Genomic DNA, 18,356 nt, shown 5'->3' with positions numbered 1-18,356 from the left:
GCGTTCAGGGAGGGACGTATCTCGGTCTGCCATATCCAAGTCCGCAGCCTATCTTCAAGATTGTCTCAGCTCCTTGAAGGTCCTGACAGGCAGGAACACCTGAGCCCTCCTACTGTCCTTGGCAGCCCCCAGGAGACGGGCACAGGGACCCTCATCCTCAGCCTCATCTTCCTATGCAGCCTGTCATCCAGTCACCAAGTCAGTCCCTGGGTCACAACAGTGAGCAGGTCTCAGTGGCCTCTGCCCCTATAAGGGGCTGGATGTGCGCTGGCAGGAGAATGCAGAGTATTTGTACTAGGGGACACTAGTGGCTGTGAGGGTCTGGTAGGTTGGGATCAGCTCCAGCATGGACTAAGTGATGGGGAAATCCCACTTTCTAAGAGCATGCTGCATAGGGGATGCATCCTATGATCATGCATTTGATCGCTGAGGAGGTGCTGAGGACATGCTTGTGAGCAAACGATTCCACGTGTGCACTCTGTCTCACACCGTGAGTCAGACTGCAGAGACAAGGCTATCCAGCCCCTTCCTCATGAGTCCCCGTGGAACTGCCAATCCAGGGACTCCAGAGAATCCTGGGTCCTCTATACATAATTTCTGGTCATGAAGAAAATGACTAGTGATCCCAGAGCTGCAGGCCCAGGAACAGGCAGTTCCCTGGAACTCTCTGGTCAGCTAGCCTAGCCAATTGGTGAGCACCAGGTTCAGTGAGAGATCTGCCCCCTCCCCCAAAATAAGGTGGAGAGTGATAGAGGAAGACACCTGACGTCCACCTGTGGCCTCGACATATGCATGCATACATACTCATACCCGCATCAACCTGTGTACACAAAACACATATACCACCACCAACAACAAAAAGATGACTAGCCAAAGGCAGGCAGAGGCCATGGCATCCCCGGAGGGACTCAGCTCCTCTGGGTTGGACAGTGCCCTTGTTTCCCCAGTGCTGCCTTCCCCTTCCTGGCCCACCTCCCTCACCACAGCCTGGGATCCTGCCCAGACGCACCAAAAACACATTCCTCTCAAGATAGCTCATTGGGTAAGGGCACATGTTGCCAAGCCTGATGACCTGAGTTCAGTCCCCAAGACCCACATGGTGGAAGGAGAGAGCCGATTCCTACAAGTTGTCCTCTGAGCTTCACATGCATGCTATGGCACACACATGTGCACAGACACACGTGTGCAATTAAAAAAAAAAAAAAAAAAAGCAATAGCAAAACAAAATGGAAAAATCCCTACATTCCTGACCTATGGACTCTGATGTGACACTTGGTAACAGATACCTCCCAGGCTTAGGGATGCTCTCTGAACCCCACCACTTGGTTGCTCTGGTGTGTCATGCAAGGGGCTCCCCCACCTCCAGAGACATCTCATTAGGGTGCCCCAGCCTCTATAGCAGGACCTGGTCCCCATCTGACTACTCACTGCCCTGAGACCCAGGGCAAGATGCACCATCCCTTTAGGCCTGTTTCCTCACCTTTGAAATGGGACCAGAGGCTCTAACCCTTCCTATAGCAAGTCACACGTTGGGTAAGAGTGACATACATGCATAGAGCCATGGAAAGGTGCTGTTTGTTGGAGATTCTGCCAGCTTGGGTTCGAAGCTTGGCTCTGCCAGTTAGAGGATGTGGGGCCTTGGGAAGGTCCCCTAAAATGAGGCTCACGACAGCACTGTCTCATTCGTTGTCATCCCTGTCAACATTCTAAGGACCTTCACACCACGTCTGCTCTTGCTGTTGTACACTTCCAGTCCAGGGATTGTGAATAAGTTAGTGCTATCATAAATCTCAGGGTCTGATCAGCAAAAGAGCTGGCACCTGACACTACTCCACCGAGGGCAAGGATGGCTTGATCCCCACCCTGATCCCAGTTAGTGTGCAGCCTGGGTAGGTGGGGATGGTTCTCCTAGCCTTGGCCTTCACACTGTTTCTGGGTCTCTGCAGACATTGACGAGTGTGTGACGGGCATCCACAACTGCTCTATCAATGAGACCTGTTTCAACATTCAAGGCGGTTTCCGCTGCCTGGCCTTTGAATGCCCTGAGAACTACCGGCGCTCTGCAGACACGTAAGTCCCTGGGGTCTGTTGTTTCCGTGCTGAACTTCCTAAAGGCCCAGCTCTGGGCCTGGATAAGTGGTTCACAAGCTGTGACCTTAGTGTCCTCTCAGTGGGCCTCAAAAACCTGCTGATTCTTGGTTCTCAGGTCTCTATAGGCTGGTGAGGCTATCCTCAGGTGGCCATGGGGGTGACTGTACCTGAGCCTTGGTCTCTGAACATGCTATCATGCTGACATGGGCCTCAGTTTCCTCACATGTCAGAATATACTGATTCAGAGGAGCAGTCAGCAATGTCTCTGTATTGGTCGAAACAGGAGCCAGCATGACTTGCTAAGGGCATCAGTATTCCATCCAGCTGCGCAATGTGTGGGAATAGTATGGACTATCCCGTGTCCTACACTTGAAGCTCTATGGCCATGTTCCCTTGTAAGCTCTGGTGACCATGATGTCCAGGATCCCTTTCCTTAGGGAGTCCTGACTACTCTCAGGTCGTGGGTCTGGCTTCACTCACCTCTCTTCCAGTTCCATGAGAACCTCATTTAGTATCACTTGCGTCAGGGAAAGCCCCGTGCTGGGAGCCAATTCCAAGAGTATGGACTCATGCCTCCTCCTCCTCCAACATAGAAGTGCTCAATGTAAGCGCATGGCCTGGCAGCCTGGGTTTCCAGCTGTGGCCTCTTAACCTTGATCCTGTCTTGGGCTCTTGGCCAGCTTCCATTCATACTCCGTGATCAGTGTTTACTTTTCGTGTTGTACCAGATGCCAGGCCTCAACACGTGACCCAAGGGACAGCTGCTTTGGATATCGGCTCTGACCAGTTGTCAGCTCGCTTCACCCTGGCAACCCTGTGTTTTTCTTGACCTTGGGGCTGCCTGCTTACCATCTTGTCCCCTGACCTCTGTGTTTCCCCAGCATGTTTTTATCCACTTAAACACTCCTAGCACCTTGCTTGGAATATTGGTGCAGGCCTGTAATCTTAGCACTTGGAGGCAGAGGTAGGAGTATCACCAGCTTGAGGATGGCTTGGGCTACATAGGGAGACCCAGTCTCAAAAGCAATGTCCGACCCTTGTTTCTTTCCATGGCCTGGGTCAGGGAAAAACCACTTCAGAACTGGGTTTCTAAGTGTGTCACGTCCCAAAGAGCTCATGGGCTATGCAGTAGCCTGGCTGGCTGTAGCAGAGCCTGTTTGAGTCACTGAGAAAGCTATACGTCTTTGGTTTGAGGCTGTGCTATTTGTCACTGTGAGTTCACTCACTGAAAAGTCTGGGTTTCAGGATTCCAGAAGCTGGCTGTAGTTGTGATGGCAACTTCTAACTCATGCAGCTGCCAGACTGAAAGAGGAGGCTTCCCTACATGGGGTCAGGACATCTCCTGAGTCTGTGGGTGGGCATATTGACCTTGCTCACTGAGGTTGTGGCTATGGTGGGAAAGCTCAGGTCCACTCTGATACTTGAAAAAGTCTCTGCTGCCGGGCTGACAGGATACATGTTCCTGGATAGACAGTGGTCCACAGAGGCCTGTCCCCTGGGCCAGCTTCTAGAAACACATGCTAAACAACAGCCAGAGAGAGGGAGTCCACCTGGCCAGGGGAGAGATGGGCAGATAGACTGGTACAGGCCAGGCTTGAGTGAAGGTCAGGGGTGGGCTGGGTATCCTGGCATTGACCAGGCTTGAATCAAGGGGGAGCTGAGTTAGATGTCAAGGAGAGAACACAGACCTACCTGCATGCACTGAAATACAGGGTGTTCTCAAGAAACCCGGGATCTATTTCCTTCCTGGTGGGTTGCCAGGTCAGGTGTGATCTGATCTGTCCTGTCCACTGCTCCTGGGGCTGATGAAAAGGAAACTCTCCCATTCTTTTTTTTTTGGTCTTTTTTGAGACAGGGTCTCCCTGTAGCCCCAGCTGTCCTGGAACTCACTATGTAGACCAGGCTGGCCTTGAACTCACAGAGATCCGCCTGCCTCTGCCTTCTGAGTGCTGGGAATAAAGGCGTGCGCCACCATGCCTGGCATCTCCCATTCTTATAAGAACAAGATGAACGTGTATGCCCACCAGCCATAGGGATGAGGGGTAGGGAAGGTGATGTGTCAACGTCTCCTGAGTGATACCTTCTGTCTCCCTCTCAGTGACGCTGAGCATGTGAGCAGAGGCTGGGGAGGAGCATGGAGCGGGGGAAGTCAGAGGACCCGGCACTGAGGATCCTGCCTTGGGGAAGCTCGGGCAGACTACCTTGGGACTGCTTTTCTCCCAAGACTCGAGCCTTGTGGGAATGCTGTGGCATTCTAGAAAGATCATAGCTTTGGTGTCAGGCTAACTTGGGTTTCAGATTCCTGGGCTTCTTGTTCTCAGCTGTAAGAGGGGGTAGTGGTGTTGTCCTCCGAGTTTCTTGAGAGTAACCCATGTTTGTGGGGGCACAGCTCCCCTCTGCTTGTTTTATGTAGCACTTGTCCTAGGTTCTGCCCTGGTGGGCAGGGACAGGCATCTGAAGACTTTCCCACCTTGCAGTATTGTTGGAGTGAAGGGATGGTGGGGCCTCAGTGGTTCTGGTATCCAGGTCTGAGAGTCCATGTGGGGGCTAAAGAGATGACTCAGCAGTTAAGAGCACTGGCACTGGCTGTTCTTGCAGAAGACCTGGGTTCAAATCCCAGTACCCACATGGCGGCTAACAACCGTCTGTAATTCCAGTTCCAGGTGATCCGTCACCCTCTTCCGTCCTCCTTGGACACTGTATGACACAGGTGCACTGACACACATGCAGGCATAACTGTCATATACATAAAATATAAATAAATAAATAAATAAATAAAGAGTCCATGTGGAGAGTCCATGTGGAGAGGGAAGGACCCAAGGACCCAGGCTGAGATATAGAAACGCTGGGCTTCTGGTCCTGGCCTTTCCAAGTGCTGTGGCCTTGGGTTAGCATTGGGCCACCTGGGTAAGGTGGTATCAAGCTCACCTGCCTGGTCCAATATTGAAAATCAGAGGCAGCAAGCCCAGCTCAGTGCTGGCCCAGACTGTCTTGAAATGTGGTAGAGATGAGGTAGTGGGCCACGAGTCTCTTCCTTGGGTACATCAAGTCAGAAGACAAAAGTCCCTTTGAGTGACACTCTCGGCTCTGCTGCTGGCCAGTGGGTGGCCGGGCTGTATCTAAGGTCATTCAGCTCTCAGATGGGGAAGGCTGGGGTGGGCGTGGTTATGACTCTGTGACCACCACCTACACAGGAAGCTCACTGGTCACAGCTTTCTCCTTTGATGGCCACTGATGGCTGCTATTGAGGAGGCCTGATTCAGCCGAGAGACCAGTGTTAGGTGTAGGAAGTGAAGGCCTAAGTCTCCAGTGGAAGGCTTTACTTCCGTTGCCCACCTAGTCAGGGGAATTTTAGGGTGCCCCCAGCCATAGTGTGAGCTGTGGGGACAGGTCACTAACGAGGAACAGTTCCCTCCCACCTCAGGGAGGCCACATGGGCAGGAATGGGCTAGTGGCGCAGATGAGGAGAGACTCACATTCCTGGCACACCTCACATGGCAGGTTTCTATTTTATGACTTTTTTCTTCCTCATCCAAAACCCAGGCCTCTGAAAGGCCTAATTACCTGACCTTTAAAAAGGAGCTGTTAGACCACATAAAACTGATGTGGTAGTACACACCTAAACCCCAGCACTGAGGAGGTGGAGGCAGGAAGGTCAGGAGTTCAGAGTCATCCTTGGCTATATAGGGAGTTCAAGGCCTGCCTGGGTTACATGAGACCGTGTCTCAAATTAATAATAATAATAATAATAATGGGGTTGAGGAGATGGCTCGTTGGATAAAGCACTTGCCCACGTCATGATGACTAGAGTTCGGATCCCCAACACCCATATAGAAAGCCAGGTGGGCCTAGCAGCGCACCTGTATTCCCAGACAGTGGATCGACAAAGCAAGCTGGATAAGTAGACGAGCCAAATCGGGGGACCCTGGGTTCAAGTGAGAGACCCTGCCTCAATATATAAGGTAGAGAGTTATCAAAGAAAACACTAGGTATCAGCCGTGGCCTCTAGATGCACATGCACCCACATATGTATGAACATGCCTACATGTATGCACACCACACACACATATACACAGAAAGGTGGGTGGCTCTCCTAAGGTTAGAGCAACTTGTTCTGGAACCTCTAGGCAAGATATGGGAATCGGTCTGTTCTCCATCCTCCTGTCTCCCTCTCTTTGGGCCTCAGGCTCTCTTGCTTCCTTCTCTCTGCGTAACATTCCTGGCTCCCTAGGAGCCTGACCTAGCTAGCAAGCAGGAGCCATAGAGAGCAGTCTCATGGGCATGCCCAGGTGGCTAAGGTGCTGACCACAGAGTGAGTGCCTGCTACTCAGGAAGTGTTCAGGGCTGTCTCAAGCCTTTGATGGGGCTGTAGACATCCTCTTTCCCCCTCTGTGGAGCCTCTTCTGGTGGTGTACAGTCGTTGGCATGAAGCTGGGTGGCCTTGGATGCTGTGTCTTAGGAAAGAGGTGAACAGCTCTGGCCTGCAGAGGTCAGGAGGGACCAGGCCAGGTCCTAGCTTCTCTCAGAAATGATGATAGTACATAATGTGAGGAGAATGCCAGTGATGCCAGAGTGTGGCCTAGCAGCCTTCCTCTCAGGAGACGGGAATGGGCTGTGAGGCTTTCCATCGCCGATCTGTAGTGACTTAGGTAATTTTCATAGAATTTGAGGTGCTATGATCAAAGATGTTGAACTGGAAAATCCAGGCATGTTGTCCTCTATTACATGTGTGAGGAGGGAATGTGTCTGTGGAAACTGTGAGCCTGGTCCCTATGCTGGGCAGGGCCCAGGCCTGGCTCCCTCCCTTCTTCCCTGCTTTGTAATAGACTCAGTGGTGATCACCCTCCCCCCATCTGGACACATCAACTAACAAAATTCAATGTCATCACTAGTCTGACAGGCAGTTTGCCACATGCAGTGGTTATGATTTCTGAGATGTTATGATATGTTTGGGGCAGAGCAGGAAAACAAGGACCAAATCTGTCTCTACAGTGATCATTCACAAAGCGTAGTTGGGCGTTGAGCCCTGTGCTGGCGGAGATGATAAAACCAAGGAGCCACCGACTCGCTTGGGGAGTGAGTGGTCCAAAAAGAGCCAGTCCAGAAACTCCTTACAGACAGGCTTGAGTGCTCTGAATGACAGTGCAGACGCTGCCGGGGACAAGTGTGAAGGTCTGTGGTGTGTGATGGCTGCGGGAGCTGTACCAAAACATTGTACACGTTGTAGACTCCATCCCTTAACACATGCTGTGCTTATGGTTCTATGTGGCAACTTAAGACCTAGTCCTTGGTCAGCAGAGGCTCCACTGGACTAGTGGGAAAACCAAATCCCACAAGGGAGACTCTAGCACCACCTACTGACCAGACCCATCCAGGCCAGTCTTGAAAGCAGCTGGTGGCAGGTGTGCATGCTTGCATGCGTTGTGTTTGTGCGTCTGTGTTCATGTGTGTGGAGCCTCTGAAGGAAGACAGGCTGACCTTGGAAACCCAAACTTGCCACTTAACCACCATTGATACGTCCAGAGGAGCACAGTTCATGGACCCCAGCTCCCTGCCTGACTCTCCATGGCCCTCCCTGCTTGTAGTCATCAGAGACCCTCTCTCGATAGAGATCTCTCGGGACATATGAAGCACCTCCATTTGGACTGGTTCTTGGCATCTTCAAAGGCAGCTGCCTCTCAACAGTGCCTGTGCCCACCTTCTTTCCCTGCTGCTGGCTCTGGGCTCCCTCCCAGGCAGGATTCCTTTCTTTCGTGCCTCTGATCCTCTCCTGTCTTTAGTGCCTATGGATGCTTTTCCTTAGAGCCAGATGATAAATAGCCAAGTAAACCAAAGGCTCAGATAGACATCCTATGATGTAAACGGAAGGCTCCTTAGCGGCCCAGATAGACATCCTATGATGTAAACGAAAGGCTCCTTAGCGGCCCAGATAGACATCCTATGATGTAAACGAAAGGCTTCTTAGCGGCCCAGATAGACATCCTATGATGTAAACTGAAACTCCACTCACAAGAAGTGCCAAATTGAAATAAATTCAAAGAAAACACATAGAAGCCTAAAAGGCCGAAGGAGAGATGTGGGAGACCAGGAGAGAGGATGCCCCTGACTAGAGAATCCAAACTCAGTCAAGATGGCAGAACTTCCTGGGAAGTGCTTGGCCAAGTCCTACGGGCCCTCACATCTTGCCTCCACTTCTTAAGTTCCTGTCACACTGCCTTCAGAATGTGATGGGCCTGGCATTCAGGACTAGAAGGTAGTTCCTGTCAGCATTCTGTCTGTCATGGGACTGTACATCCCAGGAAGTTAAATCCATAGCAAGAAGTTATTACTAGAACTTGTCCTTACCTTTTACAAGAAATTAGTTCCTGTCCCAGGAAGTTAGGGACTGTCTCCATTCTCCACCTTCACATTGTCTTCATTTCCACCACCTGGGAAGTTAGGATCTGACTCTATCCTGCCACAGGAAGTTCAACCTGCTACAGGGTATGAGAGCCTGTCACCACACACAGAAGTTAGGACCTGTCTCCATCCTGTCACAGGAAGTTGGACCCTGACCTCATCCTGCCACAGGAAGTTTAATCCTGTCACAGGATATTAGAACCTGTTTTCTCAATTCTGACTGCTAAATTGGCACAGTGGACAGAAGCAGGGGACTGGACCAAGGGTAAACCTGAGTGACAAGGACTGGGGAGCTGATCTTACTGCCCGAGCAGAGACTTGACTTCCTCTCTCACTCTGTGTCTTTCTCTTGAACCTGTTTCTTCATCAGACGAATGGTGCTCAAACCACCATCACGAACACTGGTAGTGTTGGCACTAAGGAACCAAGTCTGAAGAATAGCCACACACCCCACATGTGGTAAAAGCCAGAAGCCGTGTTTATTTATGGTGGTCTCTGAGACCCACCTAGGCACTCTGTGTGGCCCTGGCCACTCTCTGGGGTGAGGCCCAGGAAGCTGGACCAACACTCAGAAGGCAGTTGTACATGCTTAGTGTGCCTGGGATGGGGCCCTGCCATGAGAAGGGGACACCTCACCCTGGGCATGGCTTGACCCCAGCCACCAGTATCCCCAGAGGGTGTTAGAAGAGGCTGGTGCCTGAGTCTGCAGCTTAGAGGTCTACAGCACCTCCCCCAGGTGAGTGTGGCCATATAGGCCAGAGGGGAGGCTAGAGGCCCTGCCTAGTGAGCCCCCGCTTGCCCACACTCTGTTGCCTCTCTGCTTGCTGAGGTGGCGCTAATCTCTTCCTGTCTCTCTGTCCACTTGTCTTTCAGCCGCTGTGAGCGCTTGCCTTGCCATGAGAACCAGGAGTGCCCCAAGCTGCCTCTGAGAATAACCTACTACCACCTCTCTTTTCCCACCAACATCCAAGTGCCCGCAGTGGTTTTCCGCATGGGCCCCTCCAGCGCCGTCCCCGGGGACAGCATGCAGCTGGCCATCACTGGTGGCAATGAGGAGGGCTTTTTCACCACTCAGGTGAGCCACCACAGCGGGGTGGTGGCCCTCACCAAGCCTATCCCCGAGCCCAGGGACTTGCTCCTGACCGTCAAGATGGATCTCTATCGCCACAGCACAGTCAGCTCCTTTGTGGCCAAGCTTTATATCTTTGTGTCTGCAGAGCTCTGAGTGCTTGCTTGGGCCCTGCACATTCCCTCCTGTGGCTTTCCTACCCTGCCCTTGGGATCCTAATAAAGTCTTAGCAGCCATCCCGCACAGCATGCCTTGCGTGCCTTGGTTTTATTTGACGTGGACAGGGGTCTCTGTGCTTTTTGACCCCTGGGGGTGAGCTGAGTCTCTATCAGAACTGGCATCCCTAATGGGTGACTGAGGGTACCTGAGAACCCCATTGAAAAAGCTCATAATTGGGAGCCAGGCAAGGGGAGACAAGGCTGGGGTGGGTCTGCACAGGCACACTCTTAATCTGTTGTGTTGACTCCAAAGGGCAGTGGTTGAGAAGGGCTCTCACCTGCAGAGATTACTGAACTCTGTTCCCTTTATCTTTCACACATGGAAACAGTCCCCAAGAAGGGGGAGGGCTTGGCATCATGGCTTGGTCTGCTGTGGCCAACCTAGGCTGAAGAGCTGGGTCTTCGGGCACGGTAGGGATCCTTGTAGTACCACTAGGGTCAGGCATTTAATTAAGCGAAAGTTTTAGATTGAGATTCGGAGCATCTGCTCTGGGAAAACACCAAACACAGTTGATACATCTTGGATGAAGCTCTTGCCTAAATGAGCTCATTTCCCGCCACTGAACCCCAGGGCTGTGCCAGGAGGTGGCAAAGGCCAGCAGAGTAACTAATGCTTGGTGTGACTGTGAAGTATGTCTCATTCATATGCATTGCCTCCAGTCTGACCAGGATGCTGTATTATCTTTATGGATACTCAGAGAAGGTGTGTCCAAGACATCCCAACTGCACAGCTCTGCCAGTTCCATTCTGTCGCCGGCCCTCTACTATGTCTTGATTCTCCTGCCTCTCTCCATCCCCTCCACTGTGATTCCAGCCAAGCCACCTTCTGCTGGTCTCCAAGCATCCACTCAGCTCTCCCTGCAGCTCAGTCTCTTCTGAGCAACTGGAGTGCTTTTACAAATCTCAGACCTTTCATGGCCTCCTTTGCATGTAGTTGCCCAGCCCCCCAAATCCTCAGTATGTTTCGCAAAGCTGAGCACAACTTAGTTCTTGTGTGAAGTTAGTCCAGCCTGACTTCAAATTGTTTTCCCCTTGCCTCACATCCCCTGAGCCGCAATGTCTAGCCTTCTGTACATGTCTTTATACCCTTGGCCTGAAAGTTGCTTAAACCTCAGCTTAAGGAGACTTTCCTATGAAAGGCAATATAACTCCTTTTTTTTTTTTTAAAAAAAAAGATGTTTTATTATTTTTATTTCATGTGTATAAGTATATTGCCTGCATGTATGTGCACCTGTGTCATACAATGTCTATGGAGGTCAGAAGAGGGTATCAGATTCCCCTGGAACCAGAGTTACAGACAGTTGTTAGCCACCATGTAGGTGCTGGGAATCGAACCTGGGTCCTCTGCAAGAGCAGCCAGTGCTCTTAACTGTTGAACCATCTCTCCAGACATGAGTCCATTTTTTATTATGATAACAAAATGCCTAATGCTGGGCAACTTCATAGAGAAAAGACGTTTATTTGGCTTCTAGCTCTGCAGAGCCAAGGGATAACATTTGATGATGGCCCTCTTGTTGGCAGAGTTCTGATGGGGGCCCACCCAGGGTTAATTATGTATGCTCAGAGGTGGTACATACAGATGCAGTTTGTCTCTTGTCTTCTTATAAAGCTTCCAGAATTCGGTCACAGGACTCCACCATAATGAGTTTATCTAACCCAAGTCACCTTCCTCAGGCCCCATCTCTAAACTCCATAGTTAGAGTAAGCTTCCGCCCTCTTAATACCTCAGGATTAAATGTCAACATGAAGTTTTGGGGAGCACTCAAACCAGATCCCCACTGTCACAGGGGCCTTGCCCGACACCCCCTGGTTACGTTCTGTCATTCTCTTCCATAATACTTTATCTTTGTGATGCTTACAATAGTCTGTGCTTCTTGTTTGCCTCTGTTCTTTGAGTTTGTCTTCCCCACCATTGGAAGGCTGCTCCGTGACAGCAAGGATTAGGTCTGTCTCACTCAGTAACCGTCCCCATCTCCTGGCAAGGTACGCAGCACACGGCAGGCACTCTGTCCATATCTGCTGCGGAAACTGACTTTTCCACCAATACTGGCTTGTGTTTTCAGTCTCAGTGGCTCCAATTGCTGGCTTTTTCCAAGCAGAACCTTAAGAGGGAAGGCCGGGTGCCTCAGTGGAATGAGGTGAAGGACCCACAGGGTCCTCAGGCCTTGCTGCTGCTACTGTAACGGCTGTGGCTGTACCCACCCACCCTCTTCTAGCGGGGAAGACGGCCCTGTTCAGGGACAGCAATTGCCTTGCTACCTGAGCACAAACCCTTTGCCTCCTGTTCTGTGACCCAGACCTCGCTCTGATGTGTCTGGGCCAGCTGGCTTCTGGTTGTCTCTCTCCTAGAGCATGCTCCAGGTCATAGAAAGGGACTCTGAAGGACTGTCTGGTCTGTTTGTCCAACTCCTCCCGGGAACCTTCCCTAGTTCTCTTTCCTAGACTGTGAAGTCTGTTGGGCCCAGTGTGATCTAGCCTCTGCCCACCCTTTCAGCCCCAGCTCGCCCCATTTGCATGTGTCTTGGCCCCATAGGGCTGCTTGCTCTTCCCTTGCCATTCTCTGAGCTTTAGCCTGAGCCTTGAGATTCTCAGACTTAGTGCAAAAGTCACCTCTTCAGTGAAGCCTTCCTTGGTCAGCACTCCCTGGCCCCAGGCATCTTTCCTCAGAGCATTTACCCCCATGTCTTAAACTTTTTACTTATCTACTGCATCCCCTGGACTGTGGGCTTTTGAATTCAAGGTTGGTATCTAAGGTTAGTTTGGCCTAAAGAAGGAGCACTATAATGGGCAGATGGATAGGATGGGTGAATGAATGTATGGGTGGATGGTGGATGGATGGAGGAATGGATGGGTGTATATACAGATGGATGGATGGAGGAATGGATGGGTATATATACAGATGGATGGATGGATGGAATGGATGAGGGGGTATATACAGATGGATGGTGGATGGATGGAGGAATGGATGGGTATATATACAGATGGATGGTGGATAGATGGAGGAATGGATGGGGGTATATACGGATGGATGGATGGATGGAGGAATGGATGGGTATATATACATATGGATGGATTGATAAAATGGATGAATATTTGCATGAATGGATGTACAGATTGATGGGTGGGTGGGAAAATGGGAGAATGAACCTGTGAATGGTTGATTGGGTGGGTGGATAGGTGGGTGAATGGATGATGGAAGGAAGAATAGCATATTTAGGGTTTGTTTCAAATATATCCTCTGTGAAGTCAGCAAAGCTAAGTAAGGAACTTGATTTTAGGGAGGATCCGAAGATCTTAGGTCATTCAACATAGTCCAGATTACTCATACCCAAGTGGGCATTTTTGCCTTCATGGGCACAGGATTATTAGGATAGGCATAGGAGCCTCAGGGGCCCCAGAGACCAACCAGCTCTTTAACATAGCTTGCCAGCATCTCCTCCACAGTGTTCCTGAGTGACTCTCTGTCATTGCTTGACTACCTTTGTTTGCAGAGCCCCTTGCCTTTTTATTTTTATGAATTTAAGAAATGTATGTATGTATGTATGTTTGTATGTATGTATGTGTGTCCCTCATGTACAGGTGCCCATGGAGGCCAGAAGAGAGTGTTAGATCCCATGGAACCAGAGTTACAGATGATTGTGAGCTTCTCAACATGGGGGCTGGGAAGCAAACTCAGGTCTACAGCCAGAGCAGCAAATGCTCTTAACCACTGAGACGTCTCCCCCGCCCCGCCCCGCCCCTGCACTTCCTCCGTGTGCATCCTGGGGATTGAACTCAGGTTGTCCAGTTTGGTGGCATGTGACTTTACCCACTTTGCCATCTTGCTGGCCTCAAGGCCCCATCTCTTAAGGTGGCCTATTTTGTTTTAATACATCTGAGGTTTTGGTTGGGATGATTATCTAAATGGCCTGAATGCCACATGTGCCTTGCAGCTCCCCAGGGCTGTAGAACCCTGCTCCCAGATCACACTACCGAGAGACCAGATGGGGCAGGACAAGTAAGAGCCCTGCTGTGCATGAGCTCTGTGCCTCTGGTGTTGCCAGACCCTTCTCACAGCCTCTAGCCCCACCACGTGGATGACTTTGAAGAGTCTGTGAAGTGATCCATTAGTCTGTGTCTGCTGTCTAGTTAGGCAGGTTGTGAGTGTGTTGATTTCTTCCTTCATTGGAAGGTAACAGAAGGTTTCTTTGGTTCTTGGTTTAAGTGGGGTTAAACATCTGAGGGTTTGGATGTGTCCATGGTTACTGACAGGGGAATGACCATGGCTTCTGCCTCCAAGACTTGAGATTTTCTGGCGTTGTCACTATAGTAAATCAAATTCCCAAGGAGAAAAGATAAAGATGATATGGGTGCTCGTGGTGAGCTGGTGCTGTCCGAGGCCCTACTTCTGAATCTCTTTGACTTGTTCAATCCCACCACAACCTTGGGAGGGAATTTCATGAGAATGCGGAGGCACATGTTAAGGAAGTTGTCCTGAAATCCCCTCATTAGTGTCTAGTGGGGCAAGCATTGAAGCCCATAGTTTGGTCTAGGGTTTGCCTTCCACCAAACGAGAGGAAGAGGGCAGTGTTCTGGAAGATTGCTCTGGAGGTTAGTCCCCGTCCTGTGGTCCCCGAGACCACAGTAGGATACTCTATCAGCTAAAGAGGAGGAGGCAGTGCGATGCGGAGCAGGGCCAGACAAGTGAAATACAGTAGTGTTTGTAGAATGGGCAGCCTTATAGCCTGGAAGAGTGTTTGGAGCTCTCTGGATCCCACCCCCAAAACAGAGCAACTAGGCAAGAACATTGCAAATTCATGGAAAAATATTTATGAGGAGACAAGACCTCTTCATGAATCCCCTAAGTACAAGATAGGCCCATGCACGGTGTGGGCATCTGGGGGGAGGAGAGTGGGAAATAGTAGAGAGCCCTAAATAGCCCACAGGTACCCCTGGGAAGAGCAGTCGACCAATTTGGGGAGCTCAGTGGAAATGGGAGGTGCCTCACTCACTCCAGTGGCCAGGGTGTGTGAGAGCCCATGGTGGGGCTTTTGGGAAGTTGCAGAACTGAGCTGCCCTGGCTTTCCTTATGTCGACAGCTAGGGAGAGCTGTTGCTAGCAGAATAGAAAGTTGAGGGACAACACACTGAGGCAGAGAGAGCGCCAGACTACGTAGGAAGCACATCAGAGAGGTAACTTCAGAGGCAGCGGACTAGAGGCCCCATGAGATCAGCAGTGCAACTGGACCTGTACTGACTTGAAAACTCCAGGAAAATACATTCCTTATAGGGATGCAAGTTTCCGTAGCAGAGGACTGCAAACTGGATAGCTTTGAGTAGTTAGAGGCCACACCTGCTCCAGTGGGACCTCAGCTAATTATATGTGAGTGACCCTACTTACAAACAAAGAAAACAAACAAAAAAATCCATCTTGAAACAAGTCAAAAATGCTAAGAAAATGATCAAAACACGGAAGAAAAAGTACGAGTTAGAATTAAAAGCATGAAAATTTAGATAATAGACTTGTTATAACTTAATTTTTTTTTTTCTGGTCTTTTTGAAGCAGGGTCTCCCTGTAGGCCCAGCTGTCCTGGAACTCACTATGTAAACCAGACTGGCCTTGAACTCACAAAGATCCACCTGCCTCTGCCTCCCGAGTGCTGGGATTAAAGGCGTGCGCCACCATGCCCAGCTATAACTTAAAAATTTTTAAATAAAACAAAATGAGAAGAAATAAAAAGTCGATAAACACTGAAGAAAAGCAAGTTTAAAAAGAACAGCTTTAAAAATCAGAGCTCATAACGTAAGTGTCCTAGTTAGTACTAACTCCATACAACCTAAAATCATGAGGAGCCTCAATTAGTAATTACATTCATCAGGTTGGTCTGTGGATTGTCTGTGAGGAATTGTCTTGATTGTTAGTTGATGTGGGAGGGCCCTACCCACTGTAGATGGCACAATTCCCTGGGAAGGTGGGCCCGGGCTGTGTAAGAAGCCTAGCTGAACATGAGCCTGTAAGGGAGCCAGCAGGCAGTTCCTCGGTGGTTTCTGCCTCTAGGTTCCTGCCCAAGTTCCTACCCTGACTTCTCTCAGTGATGGATTGTGACCTGAATGTATAAGCCAAATAAACCCCTGAGTTGCTTTGGTCAGAGTGTTGTATCACAGCAACAGAGAAGCAAACTAGGACCAGAAATGAGTCTTTAAAAAAAAAAAAAATGACAAATATTTAAGGTATGCAGAGCAGGTCCAGCATGCAGACTGCAGGGGTCTCCGAAGGTATGCAGAGCAGGTCCAACATGCAGACTGCAGGGGTCTCCGAAGGTATGCAGAGCAGGTCTAGCATGCAGAAAACAGGCACCTCTGAATTCCCATTGCTTAAAACCTGTGGTATCCCTTGACAGGAAAGAGGGGTCCTTTGCTCTTGCAGAGGACCCAAGTTTGATTCCCAGCACCCACATGGCAGCTACAAACCGTCCTTAACTCCAGTTTCAGGGAAATCTGAAGCCCTCTTCTGACCTCTGTGGCACTGCATGACACGGGTGCACTCACATACATGCAGGCAATACACTCATACACATAAAATAATAAATAAAATATTTTAAAAAAGAAATTCCCTATTGAAAGACTACATATACCTGATAATATTGACTAAGAACAGACAACACAAAGACATAGTCTGGTATAATTATTGGACTTGAGGGGAACTAAAGATAGCGAGATAGAAACTACAGGTGACCTTGTGATAGTTAAGTTTGATGATAAGCCTGATTGAGCTAAGAACCAGCTAGGGCATCAGTGAGGTAGAATTTGGCTGTGCCTGCCAGGGCATTTTGGAGAGGATTAGCTGAAGAAGAAAACCCACCCTGAATGTGAACAGTATCATCCTGAATGTGAACAGTATCATCCCGTGGGCTGGGGCCCTGGACCGAATAAAAAATAGGAAAGGAGAAGGCCAGCGAGTGCCAGAATCCCTTCTACCCCCTTGTCCCCCCTCCATCCACCCAGAGGTGTGTAAGCAGCCTTACCCTCTTCCCGCCACACTAAGAACCACTCTGTTGTCACACCTTCCCCATCATGATGGATGGTCCCCTCAAACCATAAGCCAAAATAAGTCTTTCTTCCCTGTCTATCACAGTAGTGAGAAAAGTAACTGATAGAGACCTCTGTCATTGGGTGGACATTCTGGCTAGCCTGCAGCAAAAGTGTCAAAGCCATTGAGATAACTCAGAAATTCCTCTGTGAACCTGTTTTTACTTATCAGGTGGTATCCATCCTTAAACGGGGGAAACAGGATCATCAAGTTCCTCAAGTGGAAAAACTAGCTGGGTTGTTTGAGGAGCTGGAGGCCCAGGGGTGGTGACTTGTACCCATCAATCAACTGGCAAGGTTCACAGCCTCTGTAGATTACCTGGATGGTCTCCTCTGGGGTACAGATGGTGCAGAGCCAACACAGCACTTTCTTAGAGCTGACACAGCCACCATAGATACACAGGTGCCCTGATTCACCTCCATACTTGATTCTTCTGTTTCTTGAATGTGGGCCCTTGCAGGGAATATTTTTCTTTCAAAAACTGTTGGGGATTAGATTGCCAGGTATGGTGGCGCATGCCTTTAATCCCAGCACTTGGATCCAGCAGGTGGATCTCTGTGAGTTTGAGGCCAGCCTGGTCTACATAGCGAGTTCCAGGCCAGGTGGGACTACAGGGAGACCCTGTCTCAAATAAAAACAAAGAAACAAACAAACAAAAAAACTATTGGGGATTAGATTAAGGCAGTTGGTTTCAGAGGACCTGGCATTTCAGGTTTAAGAACATCTGTATAATTTTCACAAGCCAGGTAGGACCTGTGACAGAATTGGCCATTTGAATACTGAGTATCCCATCTGGGAATTTTCACCCATCAAATCCAAGGTTGGGATCTATAGTTCTACATATCTGACATAAACATTTCTTTCCTCAGATAAATTTGACTTCAACCATTTCCTCCTGTTTTTGGACATCTAATTCTTTTTTTTTTTTTTTTTTTTTCTTTTTGAGACAGTCTCCCTATAGCCCCAGCTTTCCTGAAACTCACTATGTAGACCAGGCTGGCCTCAAACTCACAAAGATCCTCCTGCCTCTGCCTCCCAAGTGCTGGGATTAAAGGCGTGTGCCACCATGCCAGCCTCTTTTTTTTTTTTTTTTTTTTAATTTTATTTTATGTGTATGCCTGTATTGTCCGCATGTAGGTAAGTGCACCCATGTTGTGCAATGCCCATGGAGGTCAGAAGAGGCTGTTGGATCCCCTGGGATTGGAGTTATAGACAGTTGTTGGCTGCCATGTGGGTGCTGGGATTCAAACCCTGGTCTTCTGCAAGAACAACCAGTGTTGTTAACCCATGAGCCATCTCTCCAGCCCTGGACATCTAATTCTATAGATTTCTAATCTCACATAGATAATGCCCAAGGATGACAAATATTTTTGTGTTTTCATTGTTGTGTAAAATAAAATAGTAAGGATAATCTTTAAGACACAGCAATCCTTCATTCAGCTCATTGTTGGATTTAAGGAATTTTGTAGCAAATAAGTCCTTCGAAAGAGTTCCAAATTTGTGTGTGTGTG

The 18,356-nt window shown here is 49.5% G+C and overlaps 1 protein-coding gene across 2 annotated transcripts in view; it reads left to right on the top strand.

Annotated features, from left to right (window-relative positions):
- Positions 1 to 18,356, top strand: part of Fbln1 (fibulin 1) — a 76,546-nt gene that overhangs the window by 34,547 nt on the left and 23,643 nt on the right. Inside the window, exons 14-15 of one of the 2 annotated variants that reach the window (XM_008844691.3) lie at positions 1,947 to 2,070; positions 9,364 to 9,807. In XM_008844691.3, the coding sequence (XP_008842913.1) occupies positions 1,947 to 2,070; positions 9,364 to 9,715 (476 nt within the window). In that variant the 3' untranslated portion in view covers positions 9,716 to 9,807. Of the gene's footprint in view, positions 1 to 1,946; positions 2,071 to 9,363; positions 9,808 to 18,356 lie in introns of those variants that run through there. The other variant, XM_008844690.3, reaches the window with a different exon arrangement.

Source organism: Nannospalax galili, unplaced genomic scaffold, assembly GCF_000622305.1.
Source record: "Nannospalax galili isolate Female #2095 unplaced genomic scaffold, S.galili_v1.0 scaffold180, whole genome shotgun sequence".
NCBI lineage: Eukaryota > Metazoa > Chordata > Mammalia > Rodentia > Spalacidae > Nannospalax > Nannospalax galili.
This window is presented reverse-complemented; position numbering and strand designations above follow the sequence as displayed.